We start from the raw sequence: 27,321 nt of genomic DNA on the forward strand, positions 1-27,321 counted from the left end.
AGTGTTTGACAAATTCATGCACATATTGATGCTTAAATAATAATGAATATGAATATGAAAGAACAATTTATCAATTGATTTCTGCTATCAATTTCTGCTTCAAAGATTAACGTATAGCAATGTTTCTTATACAAAATTCAGAGTTACCATTAATTTTTGACCTCATGTACTTTACTATTGCAAGGTGGCTGGATGAAATGCATCATAAACTGTCCTCATATTGTTGATGTCTATTTAAGAGTGGTTTCCAATACTCAATATATGCAACTCAGGTATTAATGAAAGACCGCAGCCTCTCTTCCCAAAAGAGCAGTTAGAGAAATGACTGGAAACCAACTTTGAGCATCAACTTCATCTCCAGGCCACACCAATCCTTGTGCCTTTTTTCTTGCTATTCTCATGACTCCTCAATTTTGGTGGCTTAGTGTTTGGTGACTCGTGATTTCCTCAAGCAACGCATCACCTTGTAAGGGACCCCACAAATGCTCATATAAAGGCTGCAATTGCTTTTATCCAGCTGCTATAAGTTCAAAGCATCTAAAGGGGAGACTCCGATCTGCATTAAGACTCCACCAAGTCGCTTATTCCACAGTAAATTAAATCACCCCTCTGGAACGAACAATATACAACAGCAACCTTTCCCAAATTTATTATTTGGCCACAAATCTCAATAAATTTGACTTCCGGCACAACTCTAACTTCGTAAACAAATATGGCAATCTGTCTCAAAATAATCAAATCTTTGATTCTGCACAAATGTGAATTCTGAGTAAATCCACCTCTAATTTGGCTAGGGAGAAATCACTTCACTAGAACCAAATACCCTTAGGGTTTTCATCCTAGGATTTCAAGTTCAACACACAATCCAAACTTTTCAAAGAGAAATGTAAGAATTACCAAAGATATCTAAATTCCTTTTTGCACTTCCTTTTATACCCCACCTGCAAACATTTGAGAACTTTTATTTTTAAATTGCATAAGTGACCCTTTTTTTATTTTTTATTTATTTTGGTCCCCGAAAAGTCACTTTAATGCACAAGGTCATCTTTTAAATAAAATCATTAATTAAACTAAAGTTGTCTGAAAATTAGCAATGCGTAATAACCAGCCCCAATTTTTTTAAACCATATGCAAGCTCAATATGCACATGCAAAAAATGATAATCTCTATTATAAAGTGCTGATACAAAGATTACAATGCTGATGCAAGTGTTGATACAAATGGCACTAGTGAAAAGTTGAAAACCATTTCCCCACATTGCTCAAATACATTAAACGAACACCCAAATGTAAACAACAATGATATAATGAATTTGATGATTGGAGGGTCAAGTATGAAGGATTCCTACACCGATAAGCTCCAGCCAATCCAACAAATCTGAAGAGCACTCAAATAAACTGGGCGCGGGGGGGTGTTTATTAAAGAATTAATTCTCTTCTTCTTAATTCACTTTACTTCAAAACTTATTTAACAACATATGCAAGTAATAACACAAGTATTTACGTGGAAACCCAATGTGGGTGAAAACCACGGCAATAATGCAAATAGTTATATAAGTGTCTTTTACAATGATTGTAGGCACCAACCTACTAGACTGATTTGTGAGCACCAACCCACAGGAAGCACCAACTTACAAGAGGTACCAACCCCTTCAAATGAAGCACCAACTACACCACCTTGTACAGCAACTTACAAGAGCCACCAACCTCTTCAAATGAGGCACCAACTTCACAAAGTTGAGGCACCATCCTCAAATATTTAATTCTGCTATAATTCTGGTTTAAAATCAGCCACTAAACTGATCACAAACTTCACTTCAGAATCTGCTATAGAACAACAATAATGCTGCCCCTAAACTGATAAAATGATCACAGCAAATTGGCACATATATGCCACATGAATTCTCCCTTATCACACATTCCTTATCACAAGATCTGCCTCTTTATATACACAGATCTTTTTATCTCTGTAATATTTTTTCTTTATAGCAGCATAATATTACTACTTTCTCCCCTTACTTCACCTTCACAATTAAATGCTATTTATATCTTCATATTTTTCTTCAAGGAGCATGGCTTTCTTTGAAAGACACAATGCTTTTCTATAGACACCTCCTTTACAAACTTTAACTTACTAATCGCTGACTTATATGAATTAATATTTTCTTTTTTTCAAATTCTAATCGCACCTTCTCTTGTAAAATTTTTATTAACTCATATCATGTTGCACTTTTGCTGGAAAGAATCACGTCCTTAAGATAATACCCTTTCATATATTAATCAATACGATTCTTTTGATTACACCGTGTGTAATCTTTAATCACAATTCCTAACAAATCTGAACCGCTGCCTTTCTCCAATATAATCGCTATTTATTATTTAACAAAAAGCTTTCTGTATTAATTCATATCAATACTATATCTGAATTTAATCTTGAGATGTTCGATCTTGAGAATCTTGTTTGCATTATTAATGCTTGAGTACCTTTCTCACAAATAGTTGTACTCCTTTTCTGATAGTGATATTTGTATAGCAAACTTCATTACTTATCACTATGTAAGCGTAATCGCTACTAGTTATTTAATGGATACATATAGCTGTCATAAATATGACTTCAATGTCAGCTGTGATGATTATCAGGATCGCTGCACAACTGTGATAACTATCAAGACTGTGATGATTATCAAGATTGCTGCAATAAATATTGATCTACTGCCACTACCATTGTATAAACAGACTGATACAACTGTGATAACTATCAAGACTGTGATGATTATCAAGTTCGCTGCCATAAATATTAATCTACTGCCACTACCATTGTATAAACAGGCTGAGACAGTAATATACATGTATGACTGTAAAATATCAACTAACATGTAATGTAAACCACAATAAACCATCAATCTCCATGATCTTTTGTCACCAATCTTCATGAATCAGCAGATCCGTTTGACATCAATGACAATATTTCCATCAAAATCACCCTATATGCAAATCATCCATTATAACCTGAAACATGTGTGCTGATATAAACTGTTGTGTGTGTTATAACAGGTCTGAAATGTTACAGGTCTAATATATCTCTATTGCAGGTCAAAAGCAACTGAAAATCATCAAACACCTTCCCAAAAACATCAAGAACTCCTCCCATTATTACCCAGCAGTAACATACACCTCCAAACACCACCAACAACAAGAGCATCCTCCAGCAATTCTTCAAGCAAACCCAGTAATGATGAAAAGATATTTGCAGGTCAGAAAACACTAACTCGTTGTGAACAGGCCTGGACAACATGAGTAGCACCCAAGATCATTACCCATTCACTCTTCAATCTTCACACAACCTTCTTGGATAGAAAGAGAACTCCAATCGCCTCCAACTCCGCCTTAAGCAGATTGAAAGTAGAGATTAACAGCCTGATATCAGAGATCAGATCTGTATAGGTATGTCCACCAGAATTACAGCCAGATACAGCACTATAATGACTGCCCTAACTCAACCCATAATGTCAACTATTCATAAACCCAACAGCCAAGGACTATCCACACTGCTCAAAATCAAACCCACATTCACCAAATGAAAGATTGGCAGATCTGATAAAGAAATCAAAGGGTTTGACACTGCTTGTCTGTCTATAACAGTGAATATACATTCATGAAGAGCATCCAAACTCCATAGAAACTATCAAGTTCAAATTAAACCAACTTAAACCATCAAGAATCCTTCATGGCAACTTGATTCATAACAGAAAACGCCAAGGAAAGAGAGTGATTCATGCCCAAATCATCACATCAAAGACCTGCAATGGTACAGCCTGAACCTGGGCCATACAAACAGTGCCTGGAAAATAACAAACTTCATCAAATCTCCAACAACCTGGCAGGGAAAAACTTCAATAGGTGCAGCTAGGACTTAGTAATACTTCTCACCAAAATTTTAGTGGCTAAAAGAATGTAAAAACTCTTCCCAAGTGATGCAAGGTACAGCAGAAACGTAAGAACACGTATGGCCAGCAAAGGGAAGCCTTGAAATGGCCTTTTCAACCCTTCAACAAGTGTCTTCACAAGCACATCAAAAAATTTGATCATCTGAAGATTCTGAACACATCAAAACTCATCAAAACCTCTAGGATTGAAACTAAAAACTGGAACCCTTGTTTGAAGCTCAATGGTAATATTTTTTAATTAAACCAAACCAGGTCTAGCTAGGGATTATCTCTCAAATCCAAAACTAGAAATCTAAAAAAGGTTTTCGTAATCAAAAGATTATGGAAGGACTCGCAAGTTCAATCCGACAACATAATAGTATCAAATTTTCAGCATATGCACAAATGAGCCCCAACACCTCCTTTTATAACTTTTTTGAAGGAAATCTTCAACTTAAAATTACCATAATTCATTTTCCCTCATAAATGACATTTTCGAAATGATAATGACATTTCATGGCAAAGGCCCCCTTAACTAGATGTCCAACTTTTAAAACACTTTATTACCTTTCCAACGAGCTATTACTACAAGTTGTCCTTTTAATATTTCTCAACATTAGACGACATTAGTGAAATATTAATTAATTATTCAATAACTCACCCAAGTTGTGGAAAGCACTAAAACTGAATTGGAATCAAACTCTAATCACACTGGCATGATATTGAAGATGTAAGATGATGATTGAAACCGAGTAACATACTAAAAATAGACATTCTCTCCAAAAAGTTTGGAGAACACTCCAAGAGTCCAAAAACACTTCTGAAAGTGTCATAGCGATCCATACTACCAACTGGGCATAAAATAAAAACCCTGAATTACTGAACCTGTGACCTCCAAGAACTTTGGAGTCCTTTATCTTACCAATCAGCCTATGGGACTCAGGAACTAAGCTAAAAACTCATAAATCAATTCGGCCCAAATTGGGGGCATTACACAATGTAAGACAACTTAAAAATATTTAAATAAAATATTCCCTCTTCAAACCCCAAAATTAGCCTACAGGAAATATAGTGTTGTACCCGGCTGTACTTCAATAGCATAAGTTGATTTTTTGGAGGTTCTATTTTTTGGACAAAATGGATAAGGACCCAATTTAAGGTGTTTAAGTCAACTTTGTATAAGTTAGTGTTACGCTTTAAAGTGCTTTATTTCTTGTTTTTTAGCATTTTTCTTTGAAGACAGTGATTTTTGGGATTAAATTACCATTATAAATCCTTAAAGTTTTGGTTATTGTAACTACATAAATTAGTGCTTCAAGCACAAGTTTTCTTAAGGATAGTTGATGTTGCATTTATGCTACTGAAGTTACTGTTCAATGTAATTTTCTTGTGTCTATGTTTTTGAATTCATCAGTTAAACTGAATGTGGATAATAGTGTAGAGCTTCGTTTCATCACTTCATGTTATTCATCTACCTAGGTTGTAGCTTTGTAAATATCTTAGCTATTCAATTCTTGGGGCCATGTATTGTTTGTTGAAGTTGTTATCCCTTCAAAACATTGTCCGAACTAAACTATTTGTTTCTGCTTTTATCCAGTAAAAAAGTATTGCTGCAATTAGGATTAGCCACTTTTATTTTTAAAATTCATAAAATATAACTTGTGAGACAAGAGTTGTTACTATTTTTGTGCTTGTACCCAAGGCAAAAAGATAGGACGAAAGTTATTCTGTTATTTTATTATTGCAAACCCCCCAAAGAATAGTGTTTAGTGTTAATAATTGTATGTTTTGTCTAAAGTTTTTTGTCTAGGCTTAGTTTCATTCTCAAGAACCTTCCCTTATAATTTGAAGGAAGGTTTTCACTCAAATACTTTTCTAATTTGAGTTATTTTTCAAAAAAAAAATTAAAATGCTAACAAATTTTAGCACCTGCTATGGGACACAAAATACAAACAAGATCTTCTAAAAAGAAAGTCTTATCGCATCCAATTGAATCTATTCCATTATGGCAAGTAAGGTACTAATATACATTACATCACAAAGGAAAGCATATCTTTCAGATTTTTTCTTTCAAATACTTGATACTTCATATCCAAGAAACAACTTTTCTTCAACAATTGTTCTAGAGCTTACTAAGTTCTCTTCTATATTGGACAAAGAGCCATCACAAAAAATGGGTGATCAGAAAAAAACAGCAATAAGAATAACAATGATCTGTCTCCATCTCCCTGGCCATGAGGAAACTATATTGGTTCTTTGACTTTTGCAGAACATCATGATTTTCCAATGGCTCGAGGAAAGGTTTCCCCAAATTTCATTGTGAGGTAGTCAACATCCAACTTAGCATATTTCATCCTTCACAATGATTTGTGGTATTTTGGGGGGGCACATGAGATGTTGCAATGCAAATATTTGTTGAAACCTTGGTGGAAGTGTAATGTAATGGCTTCACCATCTTGACACAATTTCAATCACTAGTTGAAACATCATGCACAAAAAAAAATTGACTTGTTTCAAACTAGTTAAGGACGGTCATATTTTATTTGCATAGCTCTCAAATGCAAATAAAGCATAATAACAAGCCAATGAAAGAGTTTGTTGCAAAATTCAATCACCTTGTCAACAAATCAACACTCTTTTGAAGTCTTCTCTGACACTCCACTTGAGTTGTTTTATTAATGCACTCCAAAAAAAATCACCTTCTTGATCAAATCTAGTTGAATTGATGAACTACAAGAAGCCCAAGAACATGTGAAGACATAATTACAAGGATGATAAGGGAATATTCAATAGGAACCCATTTTTGATAAAATAATGAATAATCTGTATAGTCAGGTACTCATGATTGCACCTACTTGTGGCCTCCAAAAGCTTAAAAAAGGCATGCAGAATTAAAGAGGAAAGCAAATGAGGAGAAAACATAGTAAGATTCACCACTGATGTTCTATCCTCAAGAGTACATCTCTTCCTTACACCGATGAATCACAAAAATGACTTGGAGATTCAACCTACAATGCAAACTTTACTCAAGTTGTCAAGGGAAAGAAGGATTGTTGATCAAGGAAGAACAGCCTCTTGTAGCAGATGAAAAAGTGCATAAGTATGTCATATGTTCTTTGATGTGGAGGAGGCCTTGCAAACATCTACAAATCAAAGTTGTGTTCCAACCCTTTCTATGGGCCAACAAGACATCAACTATGCCACCGATGATAATGAATCATGTCGATTATTTTCTTCATGTGAAGGGTTGATCAAAGAACCTACACAAAAACTAGAGGTCAGTCTACTCAAGTTGCTCAGATGATATCTGCTAAAGAGTAAGAGAGTCTCATGCAAGAAGTTGATTTTTTCCTGAAGAATCTGACTCCACAACCAAGGGGCAAAGATATTCTTGTCTTCAAGGATGTTTCTGCTTTAAATCTAAAAACTTTCGTGCACATTCATGACGAAGAATTTCAATATCAGTTGGCATCTTCTCTAGAAGTAGATAATTTAAAACCAAAAGTTGAATTTTTTTCAACTTATTAACAAAGGATCACAACTAGATGAAGAACATTTTCTTTTTGAAGATAATTTAGCTCCTGATTTAAGCATCAAGTCAAAGATATAAATGGAAATTTTGAGGCCAGACATTGACATTTTCTCGCAGCATCTTGAAAGAGGACACAAATATTTTTCTCTTGAAGTTTGACTTGGCCCCAAGTTCGATAGTTTCCATGAGCATCAGAGAAGTAGGCAAAAGTTGTTTAAGTTGACAGTGAGATTGTGCCAAAGGATGATACTATAAAAGATAAAAGATGTTAGTAGTGCTATAAGGAACCAAAGTATGAGGCTATCACCATTCATGAAAATGTACTACAGCATCAAAAATCCACAGGAAATGTTCAATAGGAGTGGATGGAGTTCAGTGATATTTTCTCTTGAGCAAGAAAGTAGTTATCAGTTCTTACTTATGTTTACTCTACATGATCTTCAATGTCATCCTGGATGTTAAATCACCACAAATATTTCTTATGATTTTCAAGGCTACATGCTATTACAGTTGTCTCAACTTGAAACGGGGGGGTGGCATTACTTTCTCAAACTATAAATGGTTTTGTCTAATTGACCCTATTTTCCCACTCGTGCTTTTAAGTAGGTGATTTTGTTTTTGTGTTTGTTAGGTTGTGATGTGTTCCCCTTTATGTGATGTTTTTGTTTGAATTAGATAAGTTCTTTATTTAGTGTTAGACTTAGAAATAGGCTCAACCCTTTGGCAAATGGGTAGACATCGATCTGCTTAAAAACTAGAGATTCTAAGGTTTTCACATGACCCAAGTATATACCATGGTCCCCAAATGAAGCCAATTGTTATATACATACAAATAAAAATAAGTATAGGCATTGCTTTCCAGTCTAATATAAGTCATTTGTACTCTAAACTTAAAGAGACACTGTGAAACCTGTCTCCAATGTTTTTGGATGTGGCACTTGTAGGCTTTAATCAGTGTCATTGCATAGCCAACAAAAGGTACTTTCCAATGCATCAAATGAGATGTAAATCAAAGTTTGGAAACAAAAGTCTCTTCTACCATTTGTCAAATTTTGTTTCAGGCATGGAAAAGTGGTGGAGATGACTCCAAAGAGTCACTTCTACCAATTTGTCAAAATTTGACTTAGGCATAGAAAAGCAGCAATGATCCAAAATGTGCCTTTTTGCATGGCAAGCCACCTCAAAAAGTGCACTTTGCATTAAATTGACTAAGATTAAGTGGTAAAATGTCCCTTGGAGCATTTCTAGTAACTGTTTGCTAGGTTAAGTAGCAAAAGTAACAAGAAAAAGTGCTCCTATTAGAATATACCATATACCCCTATTTATGTAATCAAAAATATATTTTGAGTGGCAGGAAGTGTCCAAAAGCACTCTTTGACTATTTCAACCTCGTTAAATGATAAAAACACATTAAAAGTGCTCTTCAATTGTTTTATGTCATGTAGAAAAGTCAAGCGTGGAGGGTGCCTACACCAACTATGCCACATGCTTGAGTGGTAAGGGCTCGTGAAAAGTAATCCGAACAAATTTAAACCCAAGTTCAAGTGGCAAACATCCATCTAGAGTACTCCTCGCAACAATCTGTCAAACTTCATTTGGCTAAGGCCCCTCAGAAGCACTCCTAGCCTATTTCGAACATTGAAGCAATAATAAAACATCAAAAGCAAGATCATAATATTTGTGTGCATCTATTCAGATCAATTTGTCGTCAAATTTTAGCAAGCTTTTTCAATGTTTCTCAAGGGCACATTTGGGGTTTGGAGTGTTATGTTAAGTGTTTGGTCCTAATATTGCAAATCCTAGGGTTTCACACTACTATCCAGGTTTTATGAAGCTTTTCAACATTATGGTATGGTGGATATGAAAATCTACATTTGATGCTTATCCTAGCCACCTAGGTTTTGAAGCAATGTATTACAAATTTATTTGTGATTAAGGCTTTTAAGGACAATTCAGGTTTATAAGGATTTTGTGAAGTTTAAGCCAAGGTTTTGGTGTTGGAGTCATTAATGAATTGGCGGTTAGGGTTTCAAGATTGTTCAAAAAAGCTGCCGTGTTTCACAATGAAAAAGCTATATCAAAATCACTAAGAAGATTCATCAATCAAACTAAGCCATTGATATTTTTAGCAATTACCTTTTTGAAGGTTCTATTTTTGGACAAAACGGTTGGGGGGCTATTTTTAGGGTGTTTTTATTTTCGGCTTTTTTCAAGGTGGCTTATGTTTTGAAGTGCTTTATTTCCTTTCACTAATTTGAGGCATTTTTCTTTAAACAATGATTTTATGGGATAACTTAATTATCATCCCAAATCCTATAAATTAGGTTTTCGTAACCTTATAAATAATTGCTTGGAGCACAAGTTTTCTTAATGATGGTGATGTTACGCGTATACTGCTGAAATTATTTTTCAATTTAGTTATCCTAAGTCTCTGTTTGTGATTTCATTAATAAATTGAAAGTGGATGATAGCCTCAAGCTTTTTATTGATGTGATTCATCTACCTAGGTTGTAGCTTTGTATACAACTTATCCATTCATTTTTTGGGATCATTTGTTGTTTGTCAAAGTTATTATTTCTTTAAAATATTGTATGATCTAAATTACCAGTTCCTACTTTTAGACAGTAAGAAGGAGCTATTATAGCATTTAGGATTAGCCATTTATTCTTAAAATCACTCATGAAGCAAGAATTGTTAACAATTTTGGGCTCATACCCAAGGAAAAAACATCAGGAAGATGCTAAATCATTATTTCATTATTGCAAAACCTGTAAGAAAATATTTTTTAATATTGGAAAATATATACAAATATAACTCAGAGAGCAATAGTATTAAGATTACAAATCATAAACCACCACAGGACAAAATATGAGCAAAACAGAAGTTATTCTATTGCAAAATCTCCCCAAAAATATTGTGAATACTGTTAGTAATTGTATATCTTGTCTATAGCTTTGTATCTAGGATTCACCTCACATACTGTTCCAATTTCAGTTGTCTTGCAAAAGACATATTAAAACGCTAACAAATACCACTGTACTTTTGTTAACTTAGAAGTCGGAAACTAATTTCAATAAACAAACACAGACACCACGATAAAGTACCAATAATATTTTTAAATGTTAGCACCAACTTCTTGTGTCAAGCAACTGAAAAGTGCAAGAAAAATATACAAACTAATTTTTCAAAATTATAAAGTTCTCATACCTGTGGTATGTTTTATGAGCAACAATATTATTTCCATCAAAAACACAACCAGCAAAATGCCCCCCACTTGCAAGCAATACAACCCTTAAGTTTTTCCTATCTCTGGATTCTTGAACCAAAGACTGCAACCTCTTAACGAGCTCCTCATCAGTTACATGCAAACTTTTAGCATCATCGTCCTTAACCATAGAACTCCTGTCTTCAACTACATCCTCTCTGTCACCTATACACAAACTCCTCCAAAGCAAAACAATTTCTCCTGATTGTAGAGATATTGAAATCTGGTTCTTCATAGTCGCAATTCCATTCCCAGACTCAGTATTTATCAGCTCATCTGAGTCTTCGTCAGATCCAGAAATGCTAGAAACGTCACCCTCTTTCAGAAGCATTTCTTGTGCAACTTCCTCGAATTCCACTTCCTTGATAGGATCTCTTCCCTTCATTCGCCATTTTACCTAAGAAGAAAGCATAACTCAATTAGCCGCTCTGTTTTCACTTGTGTAACCAATGATATCCAATTATAAGAAGTTAATAAACTAGTCCAATAAATAGAATCTCATTAATTTGCTAACCTAGCTGCTTTATTATATCCCCCTTTTCTAAACATGTGTACAGCTATTTTCTTGTTTTTTAAGTCAATTTTTATAGGAAAAGGAGCAAATATCATAAATTGAAATTTCTATTGAGTTGTCACCGTTTGTTCTTTTTCTTTTTAATATTTTATCCAATTGCACAATCTTTGAAAGAGCATTGTTTCTTGCTAGGCAAAGACGATATTAAACCAGTTACAGGTCAAATACAAAAGATGCACATATAAGACATTGATTAATATAGTACCATTAAAGCATCACTTAAGAAGCATGTCATGTACTCTACAAAGATAGATATGGAGAGAGAAAGAGATACTCACACCAGACTGCCCCCAGTCAAAATTTGGTAGAGCACAAAGCAAGATAAATATAGACAGACAGACAACAAAGTAAACGATGTAGAAGACAAAATCAATTTCAATGTTGTTAAGGTAAGAATTGGGAACTAGTATCAAATGTAAGAGAGACAAATAGTAAGAAATATTTCATTTCAATGCGCACCCCTCTTTTCTTTTTCTCTCTATCATTGAGGGCTTCCAAAAAAAAACATTTGTAGGTGAAAGAATATTGATCATTTCAGTCCTTAATGTATCCCCTATGTATATAGACTTAGAGTCCTTATTTTTGGCTTTATTGAAATTCCATTGCTATTCCACCACTCTAGTATTATTCCTCTTAAATAAAGAACAACCAATGGCATTTTCCATCTTAATTTAATTCACACAGAATAAAATTCTACCAAACTCAACAATGCTTGAAAAATAACCCAATTATTCTCCATCAAAGTTGAGGAGAGATTCCTTGTTAGAATATTCAAGGATAACTGATTACCACGTCAGTATTAGTAATGTTATTTTGTGTGCATCTTATAGGAATTTCCCAAAGTTGCATGGACACGGATACGATATCAGATACAGATACAGTCGTGTTTGAAGACCCCTAATATGGATTCTATTCAGGACTTGTGTGAATCAGCCACAACCCTCTTTGAAGATAAACGCTCTTAATCTATTGCATGATATTCTGATCTAGTGGAATATCTATTGGAAACACAATCAAAGGATCTTCAATGATACAACTAGGCGTATCAGTCAAGTTTTGGGTGGAATTTTGGTCAATCTAAATGAAACCTATCAAGTTTGGATTCAAGATCATCAAGCAAGTTCAGGATGAGAAATTAATGTTAATGAAGCATTAAAAGACAACCCTAGAAATGTGTTAATGAAGCATTCAAAGACAACCCTAGAAATGTTGTCATGGAAGGAGTTGTCATGACCATAAGGGCAGAGTTAAGTTTTAGTTTACTAGTGGTCTTCTTATTGGTTCCAATAATTTTTTTGAGGCTATGTCCACTTGCTGAACTCTTTTAGAAGCTGAGTTAAGCATTTTTACTGATATTATTATGAGATCTGACTCTAAAATCTTGATTGATGACTTCAACAGGAAGTCTTCCTCCCACTTCCTGCAATGGCACTTCCTCCCACTTCCAGCAATGGCAATTGAATGAATGTAAGAAAGACATCAGTATTCTCATTCGCAGATTCAATGTTGTTAAGTGGAACCATACTATTAAATTAGCTTCTAATTGGGATGACACAAAGTTGATACTAGAAAAAATCAAGATTGGCCCCCCTAAGACTTGAGAAGAGACTTTAGTTTTCTTGTGAGCGTCAGACTACAATGCCTCTTTGAATTATGGATTCTTGATTCTTATTACTGTGCCGGTCTTTGTAATGTTCCTCTTGTTTATTCCCCTATGGAAAACATTATTATTGCTATTTGTTTTGAATGGATTTTTTTTTTATGGTCTCATTTTTTTTACATCAAGGAAAATATTACTTCCAACACTCAAAACATGTACAATCTTCAAGGGAACAAGTGCTTATGCTGTATGCTACCTATGGAGATTGAAGGATTCATCCTCTTGCTAGTTGTCTATTTTTTTTCCATCGAGATTGTCTAGATTTTGTAGAATTGATATGCCATAAGCCTTATTTAAAACTGATAGACCTACTTCATAATTGACTGTTGTTTTAACAAAAAAAATCACCTTATGTTTAAAAAACTAATTCTATTTTGATTCAGCTATATTACTTAATTGTTTAAGTAAATATTTTATTTATTTTATTGACCTAAATTACTTATGTGAATGTGATTTTCCTTTATAAAAATTAAAATATTAATCTTATTTTAACTTTAAAAATATTAGAATGGCTTTCATTACTATAATTCAATAAAATTAAGTAATGAAACAAATCATATAAAAAAGGGTATATTATGTTATAACATAGATGTTTCAAAAATATTCAGATGGTTTTTTATTAAAAGTCCTCACAAAAAAATATATTAATGTGGCACCATCTTTGATAATGTGGACCCCAAAATTTAGGTTTAGGCCTTTCAACAGTGCTAACCCTACCCTGTGAGAGCTTGAGGGTACAATAATTAGCCCTGATAGCTACTGAGTTCTCTACGTCTTATTATTTATTGAGAAATTCATCCAGATATTTTAGTCATTGCCATCAACACTGAAAAATTATCCAGATGTTTTATTCATTGCCATAAAACACTGATATGCAGATGATTTTACAGTAATAAGTTACTGGCAACTAATCACGGCACACCAGATAGCGGCAACTGAACAAACCCAAAGAGATTTAATATGAATGCCTATCCACCACCACCAACATAAAACACAGCAGAGAATTGCCAAAAAAAATTTAAAAATAATCGACAAAAACGGAATTAAGGAGAAAAACATACATTGAAACGATGGAAATCTGATTTGAAATGGGAGCGCTGTTGTTGGAGAGATGAGAAGTGAGCTGCACAAGTATTGCAACTCCATCCGTTTCGCATGGTTGTTTCATCTTCTTTTTCTTCTTCTTCATGGCGGCGTGCAGAGGAGAGTGAGGAGAGATCCAAGACCTTTGAGGAGGTCGAATGTGAATTGCTTACAGAGGCAAAGTCGAAATAATCCGGTGGCAGATCAAAGATGGAACGCGATCCTGCCTTCGCCTTGTTATTCTCCATCTTCTAATGACCTCTCAAATTTGAGCAGTGGGGAATTAGCAGTACAGTCTACATGATCATAAATATTTTTTTCTCGGTTCTAGAGCGCAAACCTCTCCCCTATAGCGTGCTTATTAAAAAAACATCTAGAAAAAATTGGAGAGGCTATATTTAGTCTCCAGGAAGTTAAAATAATTTCTCTTTCTTTCTTTCTACTTTCATGTTTATTATACATTATAAATAAAGCTAATGGTGAAGTTAAGGGATTGTAGACCCAATTTTATTGTACATTTCTTTTTTTCAAATTTATTTCAGTGTCAAGAGATTCTTAATTTGTTCGTGAAGTTGAATGATTCTTAATCAAGTCTTGTTGAATGCAAGCTTCTAACATAATAAGAGATGAAGTCGGGATTGTATCTTTTGGTGGAATCAAATGAATTCTTGAAGAGAATAATTTATGGCTTGTGCTCTTGTATTAGGTAGTTAGATGGATCGGGATTTGATATAAAATCTTATATCGAAAAAAAAAATGACTCAATTTTTATTAACTTGAACCGGATTTAATGTTAAATTTTATTTTTAGATAGATTGTAGATGCAATCACTTCCTCTATTTCAAAGAAAATTAAATAATAAATTGTGTACAATTTAAGATTATAAATTCTAATATAATTGTTACATGTCTATGTGGGCATTAATGAGATTGAATTGTATTTTGGAGGCATTGATAAGTTTGAATTGTGTTTGAGGTATTTATATAAAGGAATCATCTATTGATCATTTGATGTTTTTGATATTAAAAGTAGCCAAAACAAGGGGGTTGACCCAGGTACAAAACAAGGAACAGTGGCAAGCCAACTGTCAGTGGAGCAACAGCAAAATTACAGCCCCCTCAACCTTCCTCTATCAAAAACAATAATCATTCTACGCATGTTCATCAAATATATAAAAGTCTTAATAAACATTTTAAGCATTTGCCATGCAGGGCAATAGGTAGATAAGTTCAAACATAAACAGAAATTAAAACTACAAGCCCAGAGGCTACTAGGGCCGAACAAAAAACTAGAGGTCCGAGACATAGGAGCGAACTAATTCTTTTTTCCATGGCTCCTCTTGGGGAGGAGCTTCCTAGCCCATACCTTGGTGAGGAATTTGAAGAGGGCCCATAGTCATCGTCCTCCTTGCCTTTGCCTTTAATAGTACTTTCCTGCAGAAGACACAAAGTGGTCGCCGTATATCAAGATATTTGAATATTTGTTGCTAATGTTTTACAAGTCAAAGTACCAACTTATCTTTTCATAAAACACGTAGTGCTACTTAAAACCAACTTATGTTGATATTTGATGTTATTATATCAAGATATTTGAATATTTGTTGCTAATGTTTTACAAGTCAAAGTACCAACTTATCTTTTCATAAACCGTGTAGTACTACTTAAAACCTCCAAGTTTTCTCTTGCCTTAAATATCATTAGCCAAATAAGTTATGTAGGTGTTGAAGATCCAAGTTTCCATAGGACAAAACCATAGAAATATAAACTAGATCATGCTAAATATTGGACACTCAACTTCTCAATTTTTGGTTGCCTTATCTCTACTCTAAAATCCATTTCAATATCTCAAGTGTCGTTGTTTTGTCACAACATCACATTAGTTGAAGTTTATATTATATTGGTTCCAGGGTGTGCAATCCTAATTACATCTTAAACCAGTTTAAACACAAATATAATGGCATCCTCAATTAGCTTACTTTAGTTAGTTCACATACTCAACTCTCGTATTTAGAGTGTTACTTATGTTTAATTGATTTATTTTTTTATTCTAATAATTAGACATTTTTAAGGGTGAATTCCATTCCCTTCATTGTAGTGAATTATATAATTAGAAAATCTAATCTTACAACTATTTTTCATATTTGATTACTCCTTGCGTATTTAGTATCTCCCTTAAGGTTTGGCCCTTAGTTGATTGTTACCTTCTATTAAATCCTCAAATTATCCAAATTCCAATCAACCTTTATCTTTGGCCTTTATTCCTTCATACCTCAAAAATCTTAAAGTATTTTCACAAGTTAGTGCATCAAACCCCTTGATCTTTGAATGCATCTGATACTTTTATATAAAAGAGGATGTTTCATGTTTAAGGGATATATTAGTTTGGTATGTTGATAACTTTTCATCTTTTCTCTGAAACTTATTTGCACTTTTCTTGTTGGAGGACTTTGCTTCATTTGTCCATGCAATTCATAATGATCACACTCTATACATGACATATGGTCATGATGTGTTTATACATGATAATACACCATTCTCTCAACTATAGATGACATGATAGATCTTTAATTGTGATGATATACCTCATGCCACTCACGATAGTCTTTCATCGATATCTTTGGGCCCATAGTTTGTTAGTAATTTAATCGATGAGGAGCATAGTGAAATGAACACCATTTGTCCTCTCTTTTACATGATATTGGTGATGGCTTATTGTGACATAATGGATTGACTTAGGGTATATGTATATTAGACAAGGATTAATGTTTGATGGTTTTAATGGTACTAAATATGCATCTTTACCTGTCAAGCAATTTTTGCATCTACATTATGAGCATATGCATGAGGATATGTTCCTTATTGGGGCTTTTAGATAACTTTTAATGAATTAAACTTTGCAAGTCATTAATATATATCATGCTTTATTGTGCTATATTTTGTTGGTGATCTGAGCTATTCTTGGGATTAAGGTGTCTCAATCTTTCCAAATCCTAACATTGATTATCGCATTTATTTATTATTTTTAAATGCCTACAAATGTCTTGTCATCCTATGGGACCCGCAAGCTGGGTGGTATCCTACTTGGCAGTGACTGTAGGACACATATTGCACATGTGGAAGTAGGTGTCCTACTGTGAGGATCTTAACAAGTGTTATGTAATGACATCCCATGACAAATTCTATTGCAGATTTAGACAAGTGCTAGGAGATGCCTTTTTCATGGAGGAGGTTGGTGCCTAATTTGTGTTATGACAAGTTGTAAGAGAATATGTTATTTATGGTTAATTATTATAGATTCTCTTACAATTGTAAGTGTTGTAAGTTATGACTGTTGGCAAGAGACACTACACAAGTCATCCAATGTCATTGATGACAACCCAAGTCAATTATCCCATCCCCATTGTGTGATTTGATCCTACCTAAAGTCAGATTGGAGATTGGTTCAAATTCGGCAAGCTAGAAGAAAGTATCTGACAGTGCTCAATATTTTGATTGATACATCTTTTCGGGTTATCATTTTTTATTGTGGATTTCAAGGAAGGTAGATGGATGTTTGGATTTCTCTATTCTAGAGTTTTAGCCTCTGGTGGTGATTGGTTCGTGAGTTATAAGCCTTTTGTGTATCAGTTTTCAGTCTGGCAGTGCAGAATGGCAGTCTTATGTTGATAATCCTTATGTGGATTATGTGGATCAATTTTGGTGATGGTTTTTGTGATCTAGGTATTTTGTCTGAAGGTTGAGGTTGTTGGGTATTGTTGAAAAGTTTGATGGAATGATGTGTTGTCATTGATGTCAACATATTCTTTTGTGTATTCTAGTGTTGCAGGTTGGTTGAATGAGTTGGTTTATCTTGTGTTGTAGATGAGCTAATGCAGATTAAAGGGTTTCCAGTATGTTGTCAATAGATGGTTCATTCCCAGTTGCAGAGGTCTGCATGCTAATCTAATCAAGTTATGAGATCCAGTATTGAGGATTTTATTCAGTTGGTTTGTGTTATTCTGATTTATGCTTTGTATTGCTCTGAAATTGTAATATCTTTAGTCGCGGATGTGTGGGATGTATTCTAGACGTTGATGTGTGTTCTCAGTTCGAGTGGTTCATGATTTGAAAATCCACAAGCAAATCTTTTAAGATGACATTCAATTATGATGGTGTTCTTAAGCTCTGATAGAGAGATGATGATGATTCTAGTGATCTGAATCGTTGTAGTTGTTGTGATAAAATTCACGTTGCTTGTGAATATCTCTAGATCATGTTCTATGCATATTGGTGGTCCGCATTGATTATTGTGCGCATTATTAAAGAATTCCTTTATCTGGTGATGTTTTTCGTGTTATGCAACATTCTTGGTGATTCTAGCGTGTTGCGGATGATCAAGGTGTGATTGTTGGAGGTGTTGCATATTTATGGTGGTTGTTTGGGTCTAGACTATGTCTTAGCCAACATTGTTTTGGTCTACATCCATTGTTGTAACGTGTGAGGTTATTATTTTATAATTTGTATTAATGGTTTAGCCAACCTTGAAATATAGGTTGATGACTTGTATAAATGAATGTAATAATCATTGAGAGATATGATGCTATGTACGAATATTGTATCAATCATTCAATAGCAGGGAATTTGTGTGAAGTTATGCGAAGCAGTTTGTTGTAGAGAAGATTTGACTATGAGCTTAACCGAAACTATACTCAAGATTATGGAGATGTTATCTTCATAGTTCATATAATTCGGATTATTGTCTGAATGTTTTTGTAAGTTAGTGAGACTTCCTATATGTGAGATTCTGCGAGAAGTGAGAACCGAGCCAAGATCTGATGTCGGTCGTAGATCACATGCAACTCCTCACGCAACGGATGATCGAAGATCAAAATAGCTGAATGAAGATAATTTCGACATGAGAGAGAAATAGAGATAAATAAGAGAATTTGGAGAAGACTCTCACCAAGCTATCACTTCATCTGCTTGACTAGTGAAGGTGAGAGTATAGTGCTTATTATATAGAAAAATATAGGCATATACATCCAAGGGGTGCATTAACTCCTATTCCCCATAAAAAGTGGGAGGTTTTACCTTCTTGGTAAATGCTAAAACATGTGGCATAACCTCCTTACATGAAGACAAAAAAGGAGTTGAGAAAGTTGGCACATAAGGCCAAAAGAGGGTGTGAAACCCAACTACCCCATAACCCACTTAGGAAATGACAAAATAGTGGTTATGAGAGGTGGCACAACAAGCCAAAAGAGGGTGTGTAACTCAACTACCCATGTGAGGTGGAGAGTTACACATGTAGCTGAAGTATTTCACCACGTGTCCTCATATAAACCACTCCTATTAACCTAAGAAAGCTTAAATAATATATGTGTAGGAAAAATAAATACCCCCTAACATAAGGAAAATAAAAAACCTACACTAACACCCCACCTTAAGCGTAGCTTAGGTGGGTGAAAATATGGGTCCCGGCAAATGCAACCATGTTAGGTACCCATGTACATAAATAGCCCCCCCAAAAGAAAAAGCCCCCCATAAGAGGAATAACACCCCCCCCCCTAAATAAGGAGAGAAAGAAAGAAGGACTAAGAAGTCCCTCCTGAAGTAGACACCTGTCGTATCCCAAGAAAAGATCGCAAATGAAGGAACTTGCTTTCGGTGAAGGGTTTGGTGAAGATGTTCGCAGTTTGCTCCGTTGTAGAACAATACTTAAGATCAATGATGCCTTCCTGAATGAGCTCCTGAATATAGTGCATATGTATCTCAATGTGTTTCGTCCTCTGGTGATGAACTGGATTTCTTGAGATCTGTATAGCACTTTGATTATCACAAAAGATGATAGTAGGCTTCCTAACTAGAATACCAAACTTAGTGAGAATATTCTGAAGCCAAATAGCCTCAGTGGTGGCATTAACTGCCCCTCGATACTCAGCCTTTGTTGATGAAAGAGCAATTATAGGCTGCTTCTTACTCGACCAACAAACTAGACTAGAACCAAGTGAGAAGCAATACCCTGAAGTGGATTTGTGATCTTGAGAATCACCCGCCCAATCTGAATCCGTATATCCCACCAAGTCAATATCCATGCCTGCTGCATACTGAATTCGATAATTGTGAGTACCCTGAATGTAGTGGAGAATCTGCTTAGTTGCTTTCCAATGCAACTCATGTGGCTCCTGCATGAATCTAGAGACCATGCCCACCGCATATGAAATGTCAGGTCTCGTATGAGTCAAGTAGATGAGGCTCCCAATAATTTGTCAATATAAAGTGCTATCAACCAAGGGTGAAGAGCACTTAGCCTCAAGTTTGACCCCAAACAAAAAAGGAGTAGGTGCAGGCTTACAATCAGCCATGCAAAATCTAGAGAGCATATCGAGTGCATACTTGGGTTGTCCAAGGAAGATGCCTGAAGAAGATTGAGTAATCTCAATTCCCAAGAAGTAATGTAGAAGACCCAAGTCTGACATCAGAAATCTATCATGTAGAGCAGTTTTCACTACCTTGATGGTGGATGAGTGACTCCCTGTGATCAACAAGTCATCAACATAGAGAACTAGAAATGTGAGAGTATCATCCTGGTGCAAAATGTAGACGTTCGGATCAGAATGGCATCGAGTAAAACCAACTGTCAAAAGGAAGGAGTCCATCTTGGCATACCAAGCTCGAGGAGCTTGTTTGAGGCCATAGAGAGACTTTCAAAGTCGACACACAAGTGAAGGATCTTGAACAAACCCTTGTGGCTGCTCCATGTAGATTTCCTCCTGAAGGTCACCATGAAGAAATGCACTCTTGACATCCATCTGATGAACTTCCCAATGATGGGTTGCAGCAATAGGAAGGACAAGCCGGATGGAATTCATCTTAGCAACTAAAGCAAAAGTCTCAGAGTAATCAACCCCTGGAACTTGGGAAAAGCCTTTTGCTACCAAGCGAGCCTTATACTTATCAACCGACTCATCTGCTACAAATTTTTTTTGATAGATCCACTTGCATCGAACAAGTTTCCTTCCCTTAGGAAGAGGAACTAAATCCCATGTGTGATTCCTTTCCAAGGAATTAAACTCTTCTTGCATTGCAGCATCCCATTCGGGAACACCTATAGCTTCTCGAAAAGATTGTGGATCAGAAGCTAAAGTAATGAAGAGATGTGGAGCTTGCTGAAATTGTGACCTAGTTCTTCTAATATTTGATGGATCACCAAGCCAATCTCCTGCTAACTCAAAAGTTTGTCGAGCCCAAAGAGGCACTAAAGCTGGAGAGTCCAGGGGAGAATCATCAACCTCTGAAGGATGACTATGAGAAGAATGTGAATCCTCACCATCACTGTCACCATCTGAAGTGGAGGAAGAAGACTCCTCATCAGGATTAGGAGGATTACGATCCTCAAAAGAACTATCATCATCATGCAATGTCTCCAATGTGATAGTGGATGGAGAAGTGGTATGAGAAGAAATAGAAGAACTCTCCTCAAAATGAACACTCCTCTCAATGAACAACTCATGTGTAGAGGGATGGAGAAGTCTATACCCTTTGACATCATCTGGATACCCAACAAATATGCAAGGCTTGCTCTACGGATCCATAGCCTTGCGTTTCTCCACTGGAATGTGGGCCCATGTAAGAGAACCAAACACTCTGAAATGCTTAACTGTAGGTTTTCGATCGGTCCAAGCTTGAAAAGGAGTTACCCCCTTCACTGCTTTATGAGGAACTCGGTTCTGGATGTAACATACACAATTGATGCCCTCTACCCAATACTAAGGTGCCAAAGACTTGGAGTGAATCATACAATTTGCCATCTCCTTGAAGGACCTATTCTTCCATTTTGCGACACCATTTTGCTAAGGACTGTATGGAACTGTGTGCTGCATGTTGATACGTTCTGAAGCACAAAATTGTTCAAACTGATTATTAACATATTCACCCCCATTATCTGTACGCAGAATCTTGATGAACTTCCCAGATTGTTTCTCTGCAAAAGCTTTGAAATCTAGAAAATTCTCAAATACCTCAAACTTTTGTTTGAGAAAGTAAACCCATGTAAATCTGGAAAAGTCATCAATAAATGTTAAGACATATCTAGCCCTGCTGAAAGATGGTTGTGGAAATGGTCCTGCCAAGTCACTATGTACCTACTCCAATAGTTGTGGAGCTTTCCATGCTTTGCCTTTATCATACTTCTCCTCAGGATGCTTACCAAGAATACATCCCTGGCAAAATCCATCAGAAAATCGAATGGAAGGCAACCCTGAAACCATGTCCTATTTACTGAGTTGTTGCAAGTAACGATAGTTCAAGTGGCCAAATCGTTGATGCCACAAACAACTAATCTCATCTGCATGAGTGAGTAAAACTGTCGAAGGAGAGTCGGGAACAAAGTGAGAAAATTGATATAATCTGGATTGATGATTTGCTTTTCCCAAAGCAATAGTAGACCCATTATGCATTTCACTGATTACCACTGTATCTGGTGTGAACTCAACTCGCTTGCTAGAACCAATGTGAGTGATTTGATAAACAAATAGGAGATTAGTTGATAAAGATGGAACACAAAGGATATCCTTAAATGTTCCTTCGCCCACATCAATAGACCCTCTCCCATGCACTTCAACAGGAGTGTCATCGCCCATTAGTATGGAAGGCATAGAACATGGCTCTAAAGAGGTGAAATCATTTTTTGAAGAAGCCATGTGGTGTGAAGCACTTGAGTCAATTATCCAAGAATTGGGTTGTGAAGCAACAACAACTAGGGCCTTACCCTTTCCTTTCCCTTTACTCTTATATGTATCCTTAGAAGATCCTTCTGATGAACTCTGTTTGACTGAATCAGGCACCTTGATATTATTCTTTTCAAGAAGATTTGAAAGGTGATCAATTTGTTTCTTTAAACACTTATGTTCATCGTGACCAAGCCTCTTACAATAAGAACACTTGACCTTCTCCTTCTTAGGTTGTTCACCTCTTGATGAAGAGGTCTGATTATCTGCTTTTGAAGTAGCAGATTTCTGATCTTTTTTCTTCTCTCCTTGGTTCTTTTGTTTCTTATCTTGCTTACTAGACCCTTTTTGTTCTTTTGTGCCTTGATTTACAACTAAGGCATGTGACTTAGAGGGTTTTATTGTACCCATTTGAACCAATTTGTCTTGCTCCCTAGTGAGTTCTACAGAAAATTCATCCAGAGAAGGCATTTTGAATGCGGTACCTAGGGCACATTTTGTAGCATAGAATGTAGAAACAAACACTGAATAGTTAGGACCAAGCTTAGAAAGAATACTCAAGATCAGTTGCTTATCATCTTTCTTAGTTCCACACCATTCCAACTGTAATCTTACAGACTTAAGTTTAGTGAAGAAGTCTTGTATAGTATCAAAATTGGTTGGATTCAAACCTATGAGTTCATTCTCTAACTGATGACCTCTTAGCTCATCATGCTTACCAAAGAGGTTTTCCAAAGTGGTCCACAGTGCATTTGGTGTAGTGGCAGATTCAATGTGAAAAAGAAGGTTTGGAGAGACTAACATACATAGAGTACCAAAAGCTTCATCATATTTATTAAACCATTTAATCTTTTCTGCAGCATCTTGAGGTTCAATTTCAAGTCCCATAGTAACACGATGATATCCATGTTTTTTCAGATATATTATCATTTTAGATTTCCATTCAAAATAATTATATGGTGTTAAAAGTGGAACTATAGATGCATCCATGATAGTAGAAAAGAAGATTGCAAAGAATCAGGAAAAGTGCAAGAAAGAAGGCACAAGAGACACCACCCCTTTTCACTAGTCTCAGAAATCACCTCCCCCCCCCCCAAAATATTACAAGTTTGCCACTTTATAATTAGTGCATTTACAAGGTTTTTTATCAGATTATAATTCTTTTAAGAAAGTAATAGAGATTTTAAATACAAATAATTTAAGACAAGATCTGAAACAAATTAACCTTATAACTGCTTAATTTATCTCAATACCTTTCCAACAACTATTAGTTTTTTAAAAACAGAGTTGTGAGGAGAAAGATATGACCAGTTGAAGAGAAAATGAAGCAGCTGATATAACCTTTTATATCTGATAGAAAAAGGCAAAAAATTTCAATTAAACCTGCAATAATGGAGAGTGCTCATTTCTAGCTTTCCGCCAAGTATTTGTTTGCAAAAATCTGACACCTGAGGCAAAAGTTGTGCAACTTTTAAGAAAGGTTGTTGAATTTCCCTAATAGAAAAATGGCTTAGGCCCTATTCAAGCTCTATTTCTGCAAAATTTATTAATTTTCTGGAAATACCATCCGAAACCCAAAAGTTTTTCGATGCTAGAAAGAAAACCTAGAAATTGTTTTTTGTGAAAGTGAATTGAAGTTGGAACACTAAAGCCGAAATGAAAACAGCTCCAGTAAAAAAAATTTACTCTGATTTTTTACTATGTCCTCCAAACTTTGATTTTGGTGAAGTAAAAGTCGCTTTTGACTTTTTCAAGCCTTATGGACACTCTGGAAATTCTTATTAAGCTTCCAATATTACCACAAAGCTGCAATCACCTATATCTTACAAGAACACATACATGTAAACCAGATTTAACTAGAAGTTATTTTCTTTTAAACTGTTCTGATTCTCTAGATCACACGAGAATGCAGGAGAAGAGCATACTTAGTTTTTAAGGAAAATATTAGCTATATAAAAGTCTCAAATCCCTCAAATAAATAAATAAAAAGCAATGAGCTATACCAGACAATAAGCTCTGATACCATGTGAGATTCTGCGAGAAGCGAGAACTGAGCCAAGATCTGATGTTGGTCATAGATCACATGCAACTCCTCACACAACGGATGATCGAAGATCAAAATAGCTGAATGAAGATAATTTTGACATGAGAGAGAAATAGAGATAAATAAGAGAATTTGGAGAAGACTCTCACCAAGCTATCACTTCACCTGCTTGACTAGTGAAGGTGAGAGTATAGTGCTTATTATATAGAAAAATATAAGCATATACATCCAAGGGGTGCATTAACTCCTATTCCCCATAAAAAGTGGGAGGTTTTACCTTCTTGGTAAATGCCAAAACATGTGGCATAACCTCCTTACATGAAGACAAAAAAGGAGTTGAGAAAGTTGGCACATAAGGCCAAAAGAGGGTGTGAAACCCAACTACCCCATAACCCACTTAGGAAATGACAAAATAGTGGTTATGAGAGGTGGCACAACAAGCCAAAAGAGGGTGTGTAACTCAACTACCCATGTGAGGTGGAGAGTTACACATGTAGCTGAAGTATTTCACCACGTGTCCTCATATAAACCACTCCTATTAACCTAAGCAAGGTTAAATAATATATGTGTAGGAAAAATAAATACCCCCTAACATAAGGAAAATAAAAAACCTACACTAACACTATAAGGCAGTCAGCCTTCCCTAAAGGTTGTAGCCTTTCTGGGTTTCTTATTTGAGCAGTGAGCTCTAGGTAGTGTGCCTGAATGCATGTGCATTCCCCATTGTAATATTTTCATTTACTCCTAACAGGGTATTATCTCATTGTGGGTAGGTTCCAATCGTGTTTTTTCCCTTAACCATATTTTTCATGTCAAAAATCTTGGTGTTATGTGTGTTATTGATGCGGTGTTGTTTCATGCTTTAATTGTTAATTACCAGATTTGCTTTATGGTTTAAGTTGCAGTAAGTTTTTGTGCAAACTGATTCACCCCTCTTAGTTTGTTACATTGTTGCCAACAGAGGTAGTGTGTGGACAATTGTTTTGGTCTACATTGGTATTTGAGTTCAGATTGAGTTGACTATGTGGACACATTTCAATAATGTTCTAAGTGTTCTTGAGCCAACCAGCGATTCATGTGACTTCTTATTGCGAAAATATAAGATCTATTGTTATGATTATTTTGGATATCTTTGGGTATGCGAAATGTGTTGGTAATCATTTGTGCACAGTTTCACGTGCGCAAGTCAGAGATTTTGTGCTCTGGATTATTGTAGAATAGTGAATTAGAGCAATACAAGGTAAAGTGTGAAAATTTTGTAAAATGTGCTTAAGCGGAACTATAATCAAGCATTTGTAGATGATATTATTTAGTTCATGTACTTCAATGATCTATTGTAATTTATTTGTAGGCAGTGAGCCTCTCTTTCTTGAGCAGTGAACTCTAGGTAGTGTGCCTGAATGCATGTGCATTTTCATTGTAAAACATTATATTTGAGTATACTCATTTGTGGGTTTCATCCCCACCGTGGTTTTTTCCTTGACCGATTTTTTCACATATAAAATATTTGTGTTATTGTGTTGTGGTTGATTTCTTTGTGTTCTTTCATCTTTCTTTTGGTTCAATGTATTAAGTGGTTGAAGGAACAAATTAACAAAGTTAAAATTTGCATAACACTGATTCACCGCCTCCCCCACCCCCTCTCAGTGTTCCTTGATTCCAACAATGACAATATATATGATAGTTGTAAGATGCACAAGAGCATCTATCATACCTCAAGATAGTAAATTTTGGGTGCCCAACTGGGAGGTTTAAATAGGGAGTCATTTGGAGGTGTACAAGTGTCATTTGCATGATTTTAGATGTATGAAAAAAAATATCAAATGCTTTACAAGACCTGATCTTGTATCTTCATTTAGAAGCTACCTCTTGAGTTGTATTTCTCTATATAAGGTAGCCTTGGAGAGTATTACTCATGTTGTGTTTTGCGGGTGAAGTGTTATGTTGTCAGAATTGATCCAGATTGTGGGTTGTCATTTGTAAACTCTTGTTGAATAATCTAAGTGTTCATATTGTATTGTAACCATTAGTTTACCGAAATACAAAGTATTGTGCTTTTAGAGTGTAGGGTTTTTCTCCCAAAGGGGTTTTCCTCATGGTATATCTTGTGTTCATTATTGCATATCTTTATGCATGTTCATTATCTCCTTATGAATGTATTTATTATTCTATAATAGTTAAATATTAAATAGAAATTTTGTACTATTTCCCCACCAGATTAGTGTTAGGGAAAAATTCCCACATCTTAGCTTCCTTTTAATTGGTATCAAAGCCTAGCCAATTTTGGTCTCATTGTTTGGTAGTGGTTTTTTTTTACTGAACTTAGTTTGAGTGGGAGCTTTTCTAGAGTATTTTCAAAATCTTGATCCACGAAAAAGTTGATATGGATAAGTTTAATGGAAGTAACTTCAAACTATAGAAGTTGAAGATGGAGGATATGCTTGTAGATCAAGATTTAAGGGCTACAATATTTAGAACAAAACCTCAAAACACAATATAAGATGTTTTGGATATGATGGATTGAAAATCTA

The 27,321-nt window shown here is 35.3% G+C and overlaps 1 protein-coding gene across 1 annotated transcript in view; it reads right to left on the reverse strand.

Annotated features, from left to right (window-relative positions):
* LOC131074228 (uncharacterized) overlaps positions 1 to 14,414 on the reverse strand; it is a 64,977-nt gene extending 50,563 nt beyond the window's left edge. Inside the window, exons 1-2 of the mRNA XM_058010805.2 lie at positions 14,018 to 14,414; positions 10,665 to 11,119 (exon numbers count right to left, since the gene is read on the reverse strand). Coding sequence (XP_057866788.1) covers positions 10,665 to 11,119; positions 14,018 to 14,287 — 725 coding nt within the window. The 5' untranslated portion in view covers positions 14,288 to 14,414. The remainder of the gene's footprint in view (positions 1 to 10,664; positions 11,120 to 14,017) is intronic.
* Positions 14,415 to 27,321: the final 12,907 nt, after the last annotated feature.

This window comes from Cryptomeria japonica, chromosome 8 (assembly GCF_030272615.1).
Source record: "Cryptomeria japonica chromosome 8, Sugi_1.0, whole genome shotgun sequence".
Lineage (NCBI taxonomy): Eukaryota > Viridiplantae > Streptophyta > Pinopsida > Cupressales > Cupressaceae > Cryptomeria > Cryptomeria japonica.